Source organism: Etheostoma cragini, chromosome 23, assembly GCF_013103735.1.
Source record: "Etheostoma cragini isolate CJK2018 chromosome 23, CSU_Ecrag_1.0, whole genome shotgun sequence".
Taxonomy (NCBI): Eukaryota; Metazoa; Chordata; class Actinopteri; order Perciformes; family Percidae; genus Etheostoma; species Etheostoma cragini.
The window spans coordinates 9,382,640-9,401,355 of record NC_048429.1 but is presented as its reverse complement, the minus strand read 5'-3'; the positions used below and the strand labels follow the sequence as shown (position 1 = coordinate 9,401,355).

At 38.5% G+C, this 18,716-nt stretch overlaps 1 protein-coding gene across 1 annotated transcript; it reads left to right on the top strand.

Annotated features, from left to right (window-relative positions):
- The first annotated feature begins 3,253 nt into the window (after window positions 1-3,253).
- On the top strand, window positions 3,254-18,569 carry nudt4b (nudix (nucleoside diphosphate linked moiety X)-type motif 4b). Its single transcript, XM_034863803.1, has 5 exons — window positions 3,254-3,726; window positions 11,988-12,098; window positions 13,622-13,666; window positions 13,888-13,975; window positions 14,987-18,569. The coding sequence occupies exons 1-5, from the start codon at window positions 3,631-3,633 to the stop codon at window positions 15,205-15,207; spliced, it is 561 nt and encodes a 186-aa protein (XP_034719694.1). The 5' UTR covers window positions 3,254-3,630; the 3' UTR covers window positions 15,208-18,569.
- The last annotated feature ends 147 nt before the right edge of the window (window positions 18,570-18,716 follow it).

Sequence of the window (18,716 nt, the reverse complement as noted above, 5' to 3'; positions counted from 1 at the left end):
CAACATGTGGGGACCGTTTTTATGTAGTTTCGACCTGAAAATGAAACATAAGAAATTAAGGGATCACCAAAGTTATTACAATTCATCCTGAGGGGGATATGCATGTCTAATAGATGTTGAGCTATTTCAGTAAAAAACACAAATGTGAAAGACATGGTGGCGCTAGAGGAAAAGTCAGGGGATCACCATAGGATTCATCCTCTGGGGAACTTAAATGTCTGTCAAAAATGTCAGGGCAATCCATCTTAGAGATGAAAGGTTTTACCAGGTCATTCTGCTTCTGTTAATCAGCTTAATATTTGTGTTTTGGGCTTTTTTTAAATTTGTATGTTATATCTGTGGGTGAAATGCTATGTTCTGCATCCATTTGTTTTTGAAAGCTATTATTTCTGATCAACACTGAGATTAATATACACGAGAAATGCTACTATAAGTCGTTTGTTCAAGCAGCAATTGTGACGCATATTTACGTATATAGTTACCCCCTCTAGTGTTTGTAGAAATCAAGACAGAAGCAAAGTAGGATGCAAGGGGACTAAGTATAAGAGCCCGAACATTTCGCTAAAGGAGGTAGAGGTGTACAAAGGATAGGTCAAACGGACAGAGGACTTTCACCCAGGAAACCACGCATATGTCCTGTTTGAAAATAAAAGTAAACAGCAATTTTCTTTTTTTCATGGTACAAACTGGTAGTAAATTAAAATAACAAATGTACTGCTTATTAACCCAAACCACAATCTTTTTCTAAACTAAACTAAGTAGTTTTTGTACCCAAACGTAGCCAAACTGCAACTTTTTCACAACAACATGTTTAAAACTCTCTGGTTTCAAGACTGATCTCATAAAGTATGCCATTATTGGCGTGTTATCAAGACGCATACTCGCTTTTGAACGTGTTTATCAATGCCATTTGGCCTCCTTGACTTATATTACCTTGCGACAGCATATGAATTTATGCCGCAGTGAGTAGTAGGAAGGTCACGTTTCCTTTTGTGTCCCGCGTGTCACGTTTCTTAAACTCAACCGTTGCTCACAGCAAGTGGCAAAAACAAAGCAAGTGACAATAACACGGTCACTGTCCGCTGTATACAGCGTAGACATACATTCAGATAAGTCAAAATGTGTATAGCTAATACAACACTTGGCTTAAGAAAGTTGGCGTGCATGTTTACGGGAAGTCATGATTTCATGTTGCTTGTTTAGGTGTGAAGTTGGAAAAAGTGTGAGTTTTTTTTCCTGCCATTGCTAGAAGTGCTTATTTGTAAAACACTCTTTGTATTAGAGGGTAGGAATGAACGACCTATGTTGTCATATGGTTTGGAGGACTTGTTGACTCGTACGCTCTGTGTTTTCCTTCTTGGGTGTGTTGTAATCTATCTCCTCAGCTGGGTTGATTGTTAATTGATGACCCTTTCTCTATGCGAGAGACTATGTTCTGTGCCTATCTCTCATGCTCTTATTGACCAAATGCTTGGAAAATAAATTTGATTCAAAGTAGATGAGTGTGCAAATGTTTTGATCTTTTTTTTGTGGCAATCCAGTAAAAAAAGGTTGAAAGGCGGTCAGATAAGACAAAGACTCACTGGCAACAACACTCGATTGTCTTTGTAACAAGTGGATTGTCTCACTCCTTGACCCACTTTGATCAGTTTCATTCTTTGGTCGATCTTTGTCTCCTAGGAATTGGCTGATGTTATCTGTGGAGTTCCAACATGTGGATCCTCCTCAGCCTGCAGATCAAAGGTGGACTGAGGGATAAGGGACAGAGTACTCTATTGTCATTTGATCATCCACTCTATCCCACGCCATTCATATGAAATAAATAAAGTTATTAGTAAGTTAATAAGTGGCAGCTGTACATAATGCAATCACAGATTCTAAAACCACCCACCTGTGGGGTAATCACGGAGGAAATGGATGGCATTATCAAGTCAACTATATTGACTTTATTAACTTTTATTAATTCATTCACCTTACATTATATTAACTTTCACATTAACTCGGCAACAACAAGGGGGTAACTATAAGTTGAGACAGATTTTACTCTAGTGTATTTAGTGAGAGGGAGCAGTTAGGAGTGGTGCTTATTCACAGTGACAGCTCCCTCTAAAACAGACCGGATCACAACACTGTGACCTCTGACCCTAAGTAACACCAAATTTACACAAACCTCAAAATGTTGTAGTCACATCACTTTTGAACATGGACTTAAATGATTGTGTGATTACCTTTTTTCCACACCGATTGGGACTGACACACCCAGAAAATGACCTCAATTATGTTATGGGAGTTGCTGACTGAACTAACTAGCTCATGAACTTTTTCACTTGTAATACGTGCAATTTTACAATAAATAAATAAATCCAGTAGGTGTTAAAAGTAACATTGTAGTGCTCAGTTTAAGAAACCAATGGCAACATAGCTCTCCTATAGCAAATAAAAGGAGTCACAATGTACCATTGCGTGTCTTTGTTACAGGTGGAACATGGAGCTCCCATAAATAATAACTCCCATAAAAGTGCAATAAAAATGTCATGGGCTGACTGCAATATGACAAATACATAAGCTTATAACAGGGTTGGTTTTATTTGTTATTAGCCGTGATTTATTAATACTACCACTAGTCTTGGTGGCATGAATTTTGACACAATGTCTATTTTAAAGATGTTTTTTTCTTCTCCAATCATACACGGACATCTGTATTCTGTATTATCTTGTCATCTGTATTTTTTTCTGGGAATTTTGGGATTGTAGCAATTTTGGGGGGCTTTCGAGTTCAACAATTTTGTCTTTGCATTGGATGATTACTTTATTTTTCGACTCAATATATTTGGACTTGAACCGTCTTTGAAAAAAAATTAAAAAAATGTATTTCCCAACTAGAACTGCATTCCTTTCAGTGTAGAGAATGCTTTGAAACAGCACTTAAACATTCATGTTGGGAAACAGGAATATTTAACTGAATTAATAAATAAATAAACCTGAACATTATTCTTACCAATTTTGTGTCATGGCAAGTTATTTTAGATATTTCACCAAGGCCAGATCAGTTCTGAATAAACGCACACTCTGAAACAGGACAACTTGTCCAATGCTGGGCAGCACTAGTCTGGGGGAGAACAGCACAAATTACGCATTTGTTTATCTAGCCTACTGTTTTGAGCAGAAGTGTAGCACCACCCACTGAGACTAACTCAACCAATGAGCTCGTTCCTGCCTCAGAGGAGTGACCTGTATATCTAAACTCCCGTCGGCCTGTTCATTGTACTGAGTCAGCGGCCATGCGCAAACGGATCCAGAGGAGGGCTGTGCTGTGTAGGCTGTAGTCTACATAAAATCTCTGCCTTCGGGGCTGCACACGCATTGCCGACTGGATATCACAGGGAGCAACTGGAGCCTTGACTCGCATGTGTCTTTCACAGATTGTATTTGGGATAAAATAATCCAGGATAGTCTGACGGGTACCTTGGGATCTCTCCAACAACCAACCCCCTCCTCTCCTCCTTACTGACCATCTCGGACCACGGATGCAGAGAGCAGCAGCGATGCGGCGGCTCTGCTGTTAACTCGTTGGACTCTTTTCCCTCTGTTTTTGCCGGTTTTATCTAAGGGAGGAAGAACACATCAATAATGAAGCTCAAACCAAACCAGACCAGGACATACGATGGCGAGGGCTTCAAGAAACGAGCAGCATGTCTGTGCTTCAAGAATGAACGTGAAGAAGAGGTAAGAAGTTCCGCAGTATGTGTGGCTGGACCACACGAACAATATCCAGGGGCTGTGTTTGACTTTGTGGCCTAGCTAGTCATCCCCCGTCTGCACCCAGTCATTCAAACAGCTCAGCGGGATTTTGAATTCAAAACGACAATGGTCTTTAATAAAACACATGGGTTTTGATGTATAACGTTTCCTTCTTGGTGTTGCTGCGTTTAAAATGTTTTCTGTCTCTCACAATGATACTGTTGTGGTTAATGTTTCCGTGCTAGTGATGCGCCTTGGGCCATCCAGTTTAGGCTAGTTTTGAGGAGTTCGTAGAGAAAGAGGGGCAAAAGACTGTTGTCAAGGTAGCTTCTATTAATAACAACCTACTAACGGTTATGACTTTCAAAATAAAATAAAAACAGTCAGGAACTCCAATCGAAACAGCATTGCATTAAAGCTAAACTTTTATTTTGAAGACGAAATCACAAATTTACCGGTGTGCTTCTTGTTAGCTTGAGGTAGCTAACAGAGGGGGCGAGGCGCTCTGTTGCACGTTTCCTTCAATAGCGGGGTTAACACAACATCGGCGCGTGTTGAGTGAGAAGATAAGGCCAGAAGTCTATTATTAAATATATCTATCAAATGTCGCGTCACTTCATCAGATTGCATGTCAAGACATGGGAAGCATCCATGACAGCAGTGTCCATTCATGATTATGGTGCATCTTGCCCGGCCTTCAGCGGTCAGCTGCGTAGCAATTATGTGGATGAGGATTTAAAGGGGCCCTCACCATGTAAATAATGAAAATGGGGTGGCATAGGTAAATTGTTTTTGTCTTTTCTCGGTGTTATAAAATATAGTATATTGCACTTCAAAGCTGATTTCCGTACCAAGAGTTTTCCATCCCTAAACTAATTAAAAAAATACATTAGTTGGGATACTCCTAAGAGAATGAAATATTACAATGATCATTTGCACATACGGTATTTAACATGCAGCATTGGTCTACACAAACAAATAACTATAACAGTGACCGGTATGAAATACAGATGGCTACTCAAACTGTACAAAAATTACAGAAGATTAACCAAATAAATAACACACACACACACAACTTTGTAACTGTACAGGTGCATTCTTGCTTCATATTACTCGGAATTTGTCTGCAAACTGATTCTTATGACTTGTAATTACAGGAAAGGACAGTCAGAGAACATTGTGACAACATAAGAGTGTAGGTGTGACCATCACCTTCAGGATTTTCTGGCTTTGACAGGCATGTTTGATCATGCAATCAGATAGTTGGCATTGCTTTAAGTATTAGAACCAGCGTGATGATCAAATTATGATTTGTGTTGCTAACAATTGCATTATTCGGTCTAAAGAAGCTTAAGATATGGGGTTTTATGTGTCATCAATCTTTTCCTTAAAAGCATGCCTATACACATAAAATCTGTTCCTAGACAAAACTGGAACCCAAAAGTGGACCCAACTGTAGGGAATAAGAGCAATACATGCTGTTAGACTGTTTTAGTTTTTGGAGAGGATAGCTGAGCCCTCAGGGCGAGGGACTACAGCAATGAAACTCCCAACAGGAGAAAACAGGAACCTGACATTACAGAGTGGCAGTGATAGCTGAAGAAAAAATCTGTGTTTCACAACATGTGAGTAGTTTGTGGACTGTGGGCCAAGAGAGCTTCTTTTTATTATTTTATTTCATAATAGTGTAGTGGTAGGTTGTAGAAACCCATATTTAAATAAGAAGTCCTTGATTTTCTGAAAGATTAAATGACGTCTACTAATTCATACAGTTGATTCAGATTTATACAAGTAACCCAAAAATGTATCCCTGCCCAATGTGTTTAGAGATCTAAAGTTATTGTGATGGGATATTGTGAAGCTCACGGTGAAAGCCACAAATGTGTGTTTCTGTGAAAGTATCAACTTTATTACCTGGTTGCTGCAAAGAAATAATCAGAATACAGTAAAAAGTAAGGCTTTAAAGCTGCTATAAATATTTTAATAATAACAATAGATTAAAGGACTATGCAGTTCCCCTCAGATCTGGTGAGCTTCATAACAACTTATTGTTTTGGTTTTCACCACTCTTATTAGTGTTGTTTCCTGCAGCAGTATGAAGCTGTTTTTATCAAAAAGAGTTAGCAGGTAAACATAGTGGAGCATTTAGCAACTAAAGAGCCAGAAACGTCCCTTTGGGAGTTGGTGGAGACCAAAACAGTGCTAAACGAATAATTAATAAGGTTCTCACATTAGTCAGGTGAACAGAAACAAGACTCTAAGTGAACGCTAATGTTTCTTCATATCTGCTTGATGTGTAAATAAGCAACTGTTCATTAACATCTTCATCATATCAACTTAAAAAGTGATGATAGATTAGTGTTGTTTTTGAAGCTTGTTTCCACATGCCCTAAGAGTCTTTTCAATTAACCGTTGTCAATCTTAATTTGTACCATTCAAACGTTTATGATGTGTTCCATCATACTGGGCTTGGCAGTGTTGAGGCTTTATTGAAATAAACTTAATATAATGCCACAAGTTCATGCATTATTTAGAGTGAGTGAAATGATCTGATAAAGACAACTATGTTTATGAATTTATGACCCAGAAGCTACATACTGAAGGTACTGCTGCTGATTGTAAATAATGTCTTATTGGGGCAGGGGCAATTCTTGGATCAGACCTTTACGGGGTCTCCGCCCCCAATGGGAATATGATACGGATACAGTGCCTTGTTATTGTTAGTCGCTAAATCAGTAATTTCATTGTCTGATAAGCTCTGAGCGAGCTACTGAACTACAATGTCAGTTTAAGACTTTTTAAGTCTCAGTAATAACGACCAGTTTGATACAATGTTCTAACATTTAGCAATTTTAGTGGCTTACGTTTTAATTTGCGTTCTAATCTACTGTGAAATGACCAACTTCTTCTCTGGGGACTATCAGGGTTAAACTTCACACTTGTCACTCCTGCTCTACCTCTGACAGATCAGATAGGGACTCAGCCAAAGGCGGGAGTCTGGCACAACCTCCTCTGATTGGCCAACAGCACGTTTCTGTTAATTGCAATTGTTTGTCCTCTGTTACTAACAGGCAAGTTTACAAACTTTCACTTAAGCTAAAATGGATTTCTTTTTTTCTCTTCTATTTTATAAAGGAGATGAAATTTAGGGAGGTTTGAGCCCCCCTAAAAGGGGTCTAAAATCGCCCACGTTACTGAGAATGGGAAGTAGATGTTATCGGTGTGATTGGATACTTCAACAGAAAGTCAGAAATGTAGGTATTATCTTGTGCTGTTTGTCTCCGACAGTTCCTTTTTAAGTCTGCTCTCTTATTTGTTGATACATGTGTAGTGTTGCGACTAGAGCTAGTCGATAGGTAGAAAATCAAATTTCACAATATTTTTGCCCAAATACATCAATGTCGATATTGCGGCAATATTGTTTGGTTCACTATTTGTGCTTTCACAAAATATTAACGCAATGAGATTTTAGATAAATAATCATCAGTAATATGGATAAAAGAACAAAGTGGGTAAAGGCAAATAATAGAACAGCTAGTAAGTCTGGTATTTAAAGAAAAAAAATTCATCACTTGACTTTTGTGTAGCCTTTAAAACCAGGAAAATGCACCACTTATGTCATATCACGATATTACGATATCCAGATTTAAGACAATATCTTGTTTCATATATCAATGTCGATATATCCTTATATTGCCCATCCCTAATTGCAACCATATTACTGTCTTAGCACTATTGATTCTGCCCCAGCATGTTTGCACTTGAATGTCTTTAGACTTTCCATCGTTCTCTCTTCTCGGCCTGGCATTTTTAGCCTTTATTTGACAGCTACAGGCATTCCTCTTGTAGGAGGAGGTGTTAATGTCCTCCAGAATATCCCAGCCTGCTGTCCTTGCGTGAAGCCATGCCAGAGGACTCATTGTCAGAGCCTCTGTTTTATTACCAATGGTGGTTCTGATACCTCAAATCTAGTTATAAAAGACACAATCTTGTTTTCTAAGTCAGATACAGATGCACTTTACTTTTGGCATTTCATCATCCAGGAGTTGATGCTTGTTCCTGCGTAACTTCCATTGTTGGATAAATGTTTGGATTAGAGAACGGTAAATCTATATTTACGACGTTCCACTTCCGGGATTGTTCAGGTGCTGGTGGAAATTCCGCCGTAGGTTCCTCCATTGCGGCTGGATGTCCATGTTCTCCTGCTTTCTTGGTGTTATCATTCTAAAGTTCAGTGGATTTATGAGGATCTGGTTAACTGGTCCTCAGATCTCTGCAGGGTAAATCCGGACAGCTAGCTAGACTATCTGTCCAATCTAAGTTTTCTATTGCACAACTAAAACAACCAACGTACACATGTTCCACCAACTAAGGTCTGGCAATGTGACACTAAAGAAAGGTTAGGTAACGCAACATGAGTTCAGACATTGGTCAAGTGTTTTTCATTACCTCGAGGAAAGATTTACTGCATGTTACCTTAAAAAGGGGCCCACCTCCTTTTTTTTACACTGGGGGCTAGGCCTGCACAATTAATTGTTATTAAATTGCGATCTCGATTCACGCTGTTCACAATTTAATTTTTAAATAACTTTGATTTATTTTTTTATTTTAAATTATTACATTTTTGATGAATTGTCATTTAATTTTACGACTCGACTGCATCACAAACGCTACTATATTCTTCTGTGAGTTTTAAACATAGACTGTAGGAAATATGTTTTCTAGTGCTGCACTGCACTCCCTTCTCTTCATTGAAGCCTCTATGTTTACAGGCTTGTGGTGATGCGAAATGTGCTATAGGTGCCAAAAAAAATCTATGTTTAGTACTGCCAATTTGTTTTGTTTTGTCATGGTTAATGTGTGCAATAAACATTGCACTTCGGGAGAAAAAAATCCCGGCAGAGAATCCTTATATCAATTCTAAGCTAAAAAAAAAAATATTTTTCCTGAATTGTGCAGGCCTACTGGAAACCCTGGAAAGTGACTTAAGTTGCAAAATGAAACTGGCAAACGCCGCAGTGTTCCCTCTGGGGTTTCTCCTTCACCCTGCCCCTCTTTCCAAATATAAGTGGCTTTCCTGTACTCCCGCTCAGCTGCCAGCTGACCGTTGACCTGTGTATCATGATGGTGGGAGTTATTTTGTTTAGGTTTTTTGTCCCACTAACTGTCTCCTATGGAGTTTACAACAATACTGCTCTTCTGTTCAAAAGTTATACGAAAGGTCAGAAAGAGTAGAGCTCTGGGTAAATATTGTGTTGGTCAGTGATTCCCAACCAAGGTCATTAGGAAAGATTTGTAGAGTATCTTTACTCAATTGATTACAATTTTGATTAAACTAAAATACATTAACATCACAATGTTATGATTGAGAGTGCTTGAAAAGTAGTTGGCAATAGTTAGCTAAAATTATAAATGGTTGATATATATACACATTCAATGAAACGCAAGTTCAAAGAGGTAAATCTAGTAGTAATCTATAAGTAAGATAAAAGTAATAGATAACTGGTTAAAATAGTTGTCTAAATAATGGATTAACAGTTTTAAAAGCTAGCTAGCTAAAAGTAATGACACTGTATGGCTTTTTTTAATCAATTAAAAAAAAAAAATCATAGATTTAAATAACATCCAGTTTAAAATCCATTCAAAAAAACACATTTAAACCAAGATGGATAATGCCATAAGGGTACTTTGGTATATCTGACTGGGCTGTGGGGTAAATCAATTGAAAGGGTTGTTATCATGAAATTCACATCAATGACCGCTTAATGAACTTCATGTACCTGCGGTTTAGTGAATTGATTGGGTTTGTAATATTTGTTCCGGTGACTTGGTGCTTATTAAGATGAATAGGCTTCCAGGCTTGATTTTGTTGATTACAAATGTCTCGTGTCCTGTGTCCATTTGCAAAGCTTAAAGGCAACACCAAACCCCTGCTGCTCCCTTTTTATGAACATGTAGCTATATTCATCTCAGAGGCACTTGTGAAGAAACAAATTCTTAATTATACACAGTTTGTAATATGTCGATTGGGTGTTCTACATTCCTCAATGACAAGATAAAGATGGAATAACCGGAGCAGAAATCTGCTTTGTTCTAGCTGCCCTGTCTGTGGCTTTTGTTTGGTATACATTTCACACTTACGACTCATTGATTCCAGTGATGTCCCTTTAAGCCTCGCTGGCTGCTGCCCAACACACAGAGACACACAATCGGACAGCGAGGGCAGCGGGTTGGAGTTCTCTGAGATCTCAAACACACCCAAAACATAAATAATTCATGTTTTATTATGTCATACCACTGAAATAACCCGTCTGGCATGGAAGCTCATAGCACAATATTAGGCCACATGACATTAGACTTCCGACAGGTAACATTCATGTTCAAAAAGAGGACAAATCATCCCTTTCTGCATACGACACACTTCTTATGTTTTTTTCTTAGTTTATTTCAGTGCCCCTTTCTCAGATTGTTATTTAAAGACCAAATGTTTTTGTTTTAGCTCACCTCACTGGCAAAGGCCGATCTGGTCATCAAAGAGCTCACTTAAACCGGTTACGAGGTTCAATTTTGCACATTGTTTACAATCTGCACTTTACTGAGAAGCGGTCATGTTCTGCACCAGCAATGTTTAAAACTATTATTGTCAATGCCCCTTCCTCTAACATACGTCACTTACTGTACATTATATAAGACATACACCTGTTTAATGTGACAAACACCTGTGGTGGGGTTTTCTTGAACCTTTTAATCTATAGGAAATGTTTACTGAGCATGCACACACTAAATCCACATCATCATGCTTGGCATTTGAATACCCCACTGCCCTTCATCGAACAATGTACATCTTCTGGGTAGACGCAAGGCGGGCATTGGGCCAAATGGAAAAAGGATGCGGCAGACAGCGCTCACTGTCAAAGCCCCTTAGAAGAGCTTTGGAAGGCCTCTAGTAGCTGCAGCCACAATCCCATTAGAGAACATAAGGGAAGATATACAACAGCTGAATTAGGATTAAGTTACAGAATGACTCCTCTGGCAGATGAGTGGATATGGTGATCAGATGGCTGACATCGGTAAATGTAACCATACGTTGTACAAGCTGCTTTAGACACTTTTCTCCTTTAATGCATGTATATTTACACTGATTACTGTGTATTATAAAGTAATTGCTGAACTGACCATTGCACAATGTAAGAAATTCAGAAAATGTAGTTCAATCACAAATAAATAAACTACTGACAACCTGAATCGGCTGTTAATATTATTACGTGTCCAATATATATTGTAGTTATAATAGTTTGTGTCTTAATAATGAGATATTTGCTCCATGCAAATGTTATAATGTTTAAAGCAGATGAGCTTCTGTCTGTTGTGGTAGCTAAATGGATACTTCCACAAAATGCACACACAGGCACATCTGATCTGTGCATATCAGTGTACACTGCAACTGTAGTGTAATTCAAAGCCTGCAGGCCGCTCAGAGGTGCACGGACAGAGTTTAAGTGGCTCATGCTTGGTTTACACACATTGTTTGCCTGGGTCATGTTGAGCTTGGAATGCTTCACACAATGCAACACTGGCTTTGATTTAGCTTCATCGCACTTCTGGAAAAATTCCCCAAAATGTTATTGGCAAAGCAGACTAGATACTTACAGCCTCTGAGAAAGAATAAACAAAAATAGTTGATGAAAACAGGAGACTGTTTTTCACTGAAAAATATAACTGATACATACATGCCAAGGTCCCCAAAAATCCTCAGTATGTTCTAGTTAGTAGTTTGAGTAAAAAAGAAGTTTGCTCACTCTATTACCCAGGTGATATTTTACAATAATTAGAATTACCAGTTAAAATTCGAAAGGAGTAAAGTACAGTTTTTGAGTGTGGATCCTTCTCATATTGCAATATAAATTCCATTAGTTTGTTTCACACAGAAGGTCATTTATACCAGGATGGTAGAGGTCACGTTTCAACTTGAAGGCCGTGGTGGATTTAGGTTCCTGCAGGCAGCAACAGAGAATAAATAGCAGAGGACCTCTGCCCTTTAAACTAGAGCCAAAGGGTCATGGGTCATGTCTCATTTCAAGTCCTCGCTTTCAATGTGAAAATAAATGCACCAACAAAACTACAGGCAGTTCCCCTTCATACGACATGGTTATCTGTGTCTAGGGGCGTATGGAGACACACAAACATTATTTCACAGATAATATAATGTGCTAAAACTTTTTATTTTATTTTTTATTTTGTTATAGGTTCTACTGGTCAGCAGCAGTCGGCACCCGGAGCAGTGGATCGTCCCCGGAGGTGGGATGGAGCCAGAGGAGGAGCCATGCGGTGCAGCTGTGCGAGAGGTGTTTGAGGAGGTGAAAAGGCATTACATTTTTTTCTTGGCCCCAAAGTGAGATAGTTTTTTGTGCAATCATAAAACGCAGTGGCCGGGTTAGCTCAGTTGATACAACGGGCGCACGATGTAGAGCTTTATTCCTCAACACAGAAGGTCCAGGGTTCAGTCTGACCTGTGACCGTTTCCTGCATGTCTACCCCCCTATATCACCCATTTCACATCTCAGCTGTCCTATCCATAAATAGCAGAAATGCCCAAAAATAAGTCTTTTAAAAAATAAGGTCTAAAATGCACCCCCACAAAAGTCATCCTACTGCCTTAACTGTTTAAACTGCGGGATTTTCCGAATAATTCTTTTTTTTCTTTTTTTTTGTGCACTGAACACTAAATATTATGGCTATTCCCCAAAACATTTTCAAATTATTTTTTTAATTTTAGAGTGACTTGGCAAATTCTGGGGAGGGACCATTGGTAAGGGAAAATGGATAGGGAAGGGTCATATCATATATTTCATAATGATTAGAAATACTGCAAAAATGCTTAAATACACATCTGTGCATCCATTGGGGTCATCCAACTCTCACATGACTGCAGTTGTCCAATGCCAGTAACAAAAACCAACTGAAGTGACTAGTGAAGTTGCATGCTGCGGGTTGGCAACAGGGCGAGATTTTTGAAGGGCCCGGGTGTCGGTAGCTGGGTGACTGAGGAGTCTGCTGGTATTCCAGAGGGCCCTCTGGTTGAGAACCTTGTGTTCTCAGCTACGTCAGCAGTCTAAACTTGGCTCCTCACTGGATTCCTGGACATTCATGTGCCCTGTAGCTCGCTGCTGGACACATCGGTGGCACAGAGTGACACTTGTAAACTATGCTGAGCACGGAACTGGAGAGTGCGAAGGACAGTCTCGACATATGTCTCGACAGTTATCATGAGCCTGTAAATTAATAAAGCAACTTGTTAAGTGTTATGAAAGAGACCTAATTACATTTCCACTATAATTCTTTCAGGATTCATGCCAGGTTTTCTTTTTGTCAGGCAAATGGGATTCATAATGATACCAATTATAAGAATTACTGTAAATCCATCCTAAAGACTATAATCAGTAAGTAGTTTCATATAGAAATCATGACACCTTTTATTAAGGGAAACCAGGATTGTAGCTTGGCTGTCAGTTTAAGAAACTGTGATGGAACAGAGGCCTCAAATTAATTCTCAGAAATATCTCTGTCTGGGCATAGGGATTTATACTGTAGTACAGTTCTGAACATTTTGTGTTTGTCAAGCATTTCTACATCAAATCAAAGTCTGGGAGGTTACAGTGGAGTTCAGTGCAGAGTCTTTTAAAACATTGAAATGTAATACACATCCCATGGTGTTGACACAGAATAAAGTCTGTGGTTTAACACTGCTTTTCTAATGTTTCCACCGTCTCTATTCATCTTTGTGACCGTATAAAGAAATCTCACAAAGAAATGTTCACTGCTGTCTGTTGGTTCTGCACATAAAAAATATTTCTAACCATTTTCTTCAATTATGCCTTAGGCCGGTGTAAAGGGCAAGCTAGGACGTCTGCTCGGCGTATTTGAGGTAAGCTTTCGCGGCTTTTTCTTACTCAAACAGTTTATCATACAGATAAAGAACAAAGTGCAGTTTTGTAAGCCATTAGCATCATATGAATGATTTCTGTGTAATATGTATATATTCTGTATATATGTTTTTTTAGAATAATTTTGACAAGTTAAATATGTATGTATGGTTGTGTACGACCATTTTAAATATTCTGTTTTGCGACTCTTTTATCCGTAAAGCAAAACCAGGATCGGAAGCACCGGACATACGTATATGTGTTGACTGTCACAGAAACACTAGAGGCCTGGGAAGACTCCGTAAACATAGGTACAGTGTCCTTTCACCTTCTCATGAATGTTTGTGGTGTGTCTTTCTTCTTGCTTTGCCGATGACTAGCCTACCTTTAACGGTAGACAGTTTTTTTATTTACGAGAGGGCCAGTTTACTGCACTGAGACTATACTGGCATTGGGGTATGCAGTGACAACAGGTGCCTATAAATCTACACCACTGGTCGTAGCTGCAGTGCTTCTGAGCTGCAGTATATTACAGCTGTCTGTAGCCTGGACGCCAGTATCTAGCCTTAACCTGTTATGTGCTCAGTGGAGAGCATCCTCCACCTGTCGGTGTAAACCAGAGCCTGCTACATTCACTATGTTCTACTATATGATTGTATTAGGTGTATATACCATGTTTTCAAGTGAATATGACCATAATAATCATACCAACCAGACAAAACAATTAGCTTAGACACAATTGAAGTAGCCTATCACTTGACACTTATTACACTTATTACAGAGTAACATTTTGAAGCTTATGCTTGCCTTGATCTGTATTGCATATATTCAATCAATCAATCAATCAAAATGTATTTATATAGCACTTTACAGCAACCAGCAGGTATCCAAATTGCTTAACATCAGAATGAATCAAATCACATCATACAATAGAAAGAGTGAACATAGAAAACAGTCAAATCAGAAAAGGTTACAAAGAAACAAAAGAATGAAATCTTCACACCACTGCTACATATTAATGCCAGACTAAACGGATATGTTTTGGGTTTGGACCTAAAAAGAGCTACAGCTGTAACAGTGTGAATATCAGGGGGTAACTTGTTCCAGAGTCTCGGGGCGGCAACTGCAAAATGGCAAAAAATGGCTTTAATACAATGTAAGTTCAATCCGTGGAAGAAGCAAATGTGTCTAGTGTATATTTTGTTTTGTAATATAAAATTACAATGTGTATATTCTGGCTGTCTACTTGCACTACATACAAGGAAAACCCAACATGAAAGCTTTCTTTCAGCTCATACATTGTGCTATGTCTCTCCCTGCAGGCCGCAAGCGGGAGTGGTTTACCGTGGACGAGGCCATCAGAGTGCTGCAGAGCCACAAACCCGTCCACGCCGAGTACCTGCGGAGGCTCCAGCTCAGCTGCTCCCCAACCAACGGAAACTCAATCCTCCCAAGCCCTCCACCCAATGACAACTACCCCCATTACAGCGCTACCGCCACCACACCCTCGACGGGCAACGTGTTGGGCTCCTCCTGCAGATAGGACTGCAACTAAACCTTGTGTCCTGTCAAGCTTGGACAGTTCACTGAAAGTCTGTACAGTCTTGCATGAATCAAATGACTTTTCAGAGACATGGCTCTCCTGTATGTATCCTTTCTAGTCTTAGTTCCAGGACGGACCAAAGCCATCACCAGAACTGTTTCAAAGACTCGTGTGACAGAGCAGCAGAAGTCTCCGACAGGAATGCCTCGGATATCTCAAGAACATTTTTCTTTTGCTGGCAAACACCAGACCGGTGAGCTGAAGCTTGGGAAGAGGAAGTTGCAGACTCGGCTGGGGTGAATGACCTGGTGAAGGAATGCCTTACAGTAACTTTGTATGAATGTTGTATTTGGGTCGTCAGTCATTTTTATTTTATTTTTTAGCAGAATGGATATGCTTTCTAGTCAATAAAAGAGTAATTGACCCCAAAGCATGTCCACGTGGGTAATGTCTTTCACTAGTCAACAACCCATGATGACAGCAGCATAGATCATATTCTATAACATGGATCTCATTCTTAAAAAGACATCGGAGCATTGATATGTTTCAAGGATCTCCTCTGTTGCATTTTAATGTTAAGTGGGATTTTCTTTGCACCATGTAATCACCGATGATTGACATTTGTCTAAACTTTAAGAAACGTGGCTTATATTGACAAAGCCAGCCCCAACATCTTCTTTCAAGAAATGGATGATTGCATTAATATAGAAGAAGCTAAGTGAAAATATTTTACACAATTAAAAAAAAAAAAAGTTCAAAAAGAACAAAATTAAATTGAAAAGGCCGCGCCAGAAATGGCTCGTGGTCCCAAATGGCAGGGTCAAAGACACACTATCTCACTGGACTGCTGTCAATGAGTCGACGCCTCAGTTAACTGGCTCTGAGTCATGTCGCTGCGTTCGATATCCTTTGACACAACACTGCTGCGTTCATGGTTCCACTTAGACGTTACAACTCCACTAACCTTGACTGATCCAACAAACTGTTCTGTTGACTGTTTAAAGCCACATACCTTTATGATTTCCCACGTTATTAATGGTGCAAAGGACATCTTTGCCTTACGTGTTACATGCTGCTAGGGTCAATTGTTATGAATTTCAACTCTTTGCCAATTAAAAAAGTGTATTTTCTTTAAATGAAAGTGAATCATGGTTGACTGCTCTTACAATAATGTTTAGCAGATTCATCATGTCTCATGGTGCTGCAAGGCAATTTGATAAAAACGGACCACCAAATGACATCATTTTCTTGTACGATTTGATTGTTTTTCCCATCACCTACTTGTAACCAAGATTACTTGCGCCATGGGCTGCAACTTACTATTAATTTCACTCTGGATTCATCTGCTGATTATTTTCTTGATTCATCTATTAATAGTTTGGTCTATGAAAAGACAATTGTGAATAATGTCCATCACAGATTTAACTGTTTAAAAATAAAAAATAAATAAAGTGATGTAGTTTTTAACATAAATATATCCATATTTCTTCAAATTTCTTTTGTTATTGCCTAAACAAATGCAGTTTTGGATGCATAATGGGGTCTAAGACCCATTCCATGTAATATGGCGATGTTTCCAGGTCATCCTTGTCTCTCTCTCTGTTTTCTGTCTGCATTATGACTCGATTGTCAATTAGAGGCTAAAACGTCCCTCAAAAATAATCTAAATGAATAAACTACATTTTGATTATGAAGACAGAAATCCAAAGAAACAATAGGTCAAATTAGCAGTTAAAATGTCACATTTCAGATAATTCTTTTGCCCACGTAACCATTCTCAAAAGGAAAGAGACACCCACTCACTCACTCCTGTGTTGACAGCTGAATGAGGACTCATAACCATGCAGATATGTAAATAGATTTGAAGAGAAACATTGAACATGTGTTTTTAACCTGAATGTAACTTTAAAATGTATCCATATATTTATATATTTTTTTAACAATGTATAAATAGCAAAACAAAACCCCAATGACAACAGTATGTACAGTATATTTGTATCAAGGACAATGTGCCAAGGGTTTAGGGTATGAAGATTGGTTGGTATGAAGTAGAGATGGTTAAATGAATGCATTTTGAATCATGATGGTGACATTGTTTGTCAAACAGTATAAATCTATATAGATTGCCAAAAAAATGACATACTGGATCTTTAAAATTTTAGAGATTTGGGGTAAACTAAATGCATTTTCTTTTTTTACAAAATATACATATAGCATCTTGTTAATCAACTTATGTGTGTCACATGCACAAAATTGAGTGTAGACATTTTGATAACATTTAGGGGAGGGGGGATGTTTTGGAAGCTTTGGTAAGACAGTGGAAAAATAGTTTGTCATACACTTTCACAGACAAATGTTTTTTTTTTATTGTTTATTCCAAGTGTTCTGAAGGACTCAAATATCTCTTCTAATAACTTTTCATGTCAACCAGACGTATGCTCCAAAGCTTAGCTCTCCTTTCACCTTCCCCAGAGTCACGGCTTCATTATGAAATCGTATCTGCAGTAAACTCTGATGCACCAATTCATCTATAAACTTTCAGCCTTGTTTGATTGTTAAAAGAAAAGGACTTCAACCACCTAAAACCTCTGAGTGTGCGTGTCTGTATAGTGGGTTAATGGATGTGAAATATGATGTGCCAAATTTTAAATGTGTCGGTGATCAGGCGGGATTGATTTTGAGTGGTTTACATAATTTTAGGCCAACCTTTATGGGGAAATAATAATGTTCTTAAACATTGTTTGATAAACTTGATGGGTTTCTGAATATAATCATTTAAAATGTGAAAAAAGTGTGTGTTTTTTTAGATTGACTGCATCCTTCATTCTTAAAAGTATGATTAATGAAACACAGCCAGTTATTCTTTTGACATAATACTGTTTTTAAAATCCACTTGTTATGTAACTGAGCATATACTGTACAACTACCCCTGACTACGATCAAAATAACATCGATGTGACATAAATCCATTCATCTTGATGTGTTGCAGCTCAGTGGCCACCTGAAACACCTTCTTCCTCCATTTTTTGAAACTTTTGTTTGATGCCTAGCTCTATGTTGATCTGTAGAAGCTCCTTTTTACGAGTAAAGCATGACAATAAGGATGAGAACACCACAAATGAAATGTGTAAGACAGCCTGGACACAAGCATCCACCAAATGACCGGTGGATGTAGACAGCTTGATTGTCTGCTGAACACATTGTAATGTCACATGGATGTATCCAGAGCATTTGACTCAAAGCAAACTAAAGATTTCTCACCGTTTTCTCATTAATAGTAGACACAGAAAAGTTTAACGTAAAAAGGATTTGAAGACGTGATGTGGAAAGACATGTTTTTGAGAAAAGATTGCATTAAAGGGTAAACAACACATTGTCACTGTTGTTGAATTCTCATTTTTTTAAATCGACTGTATTCACTGTCTATGAGGCATAATGTCATGATTGTTAAAGATACTTGTTTGGCAAATGATTCAGTTGGCTTTCTTTGTAGATTGAGCACAAAAAGA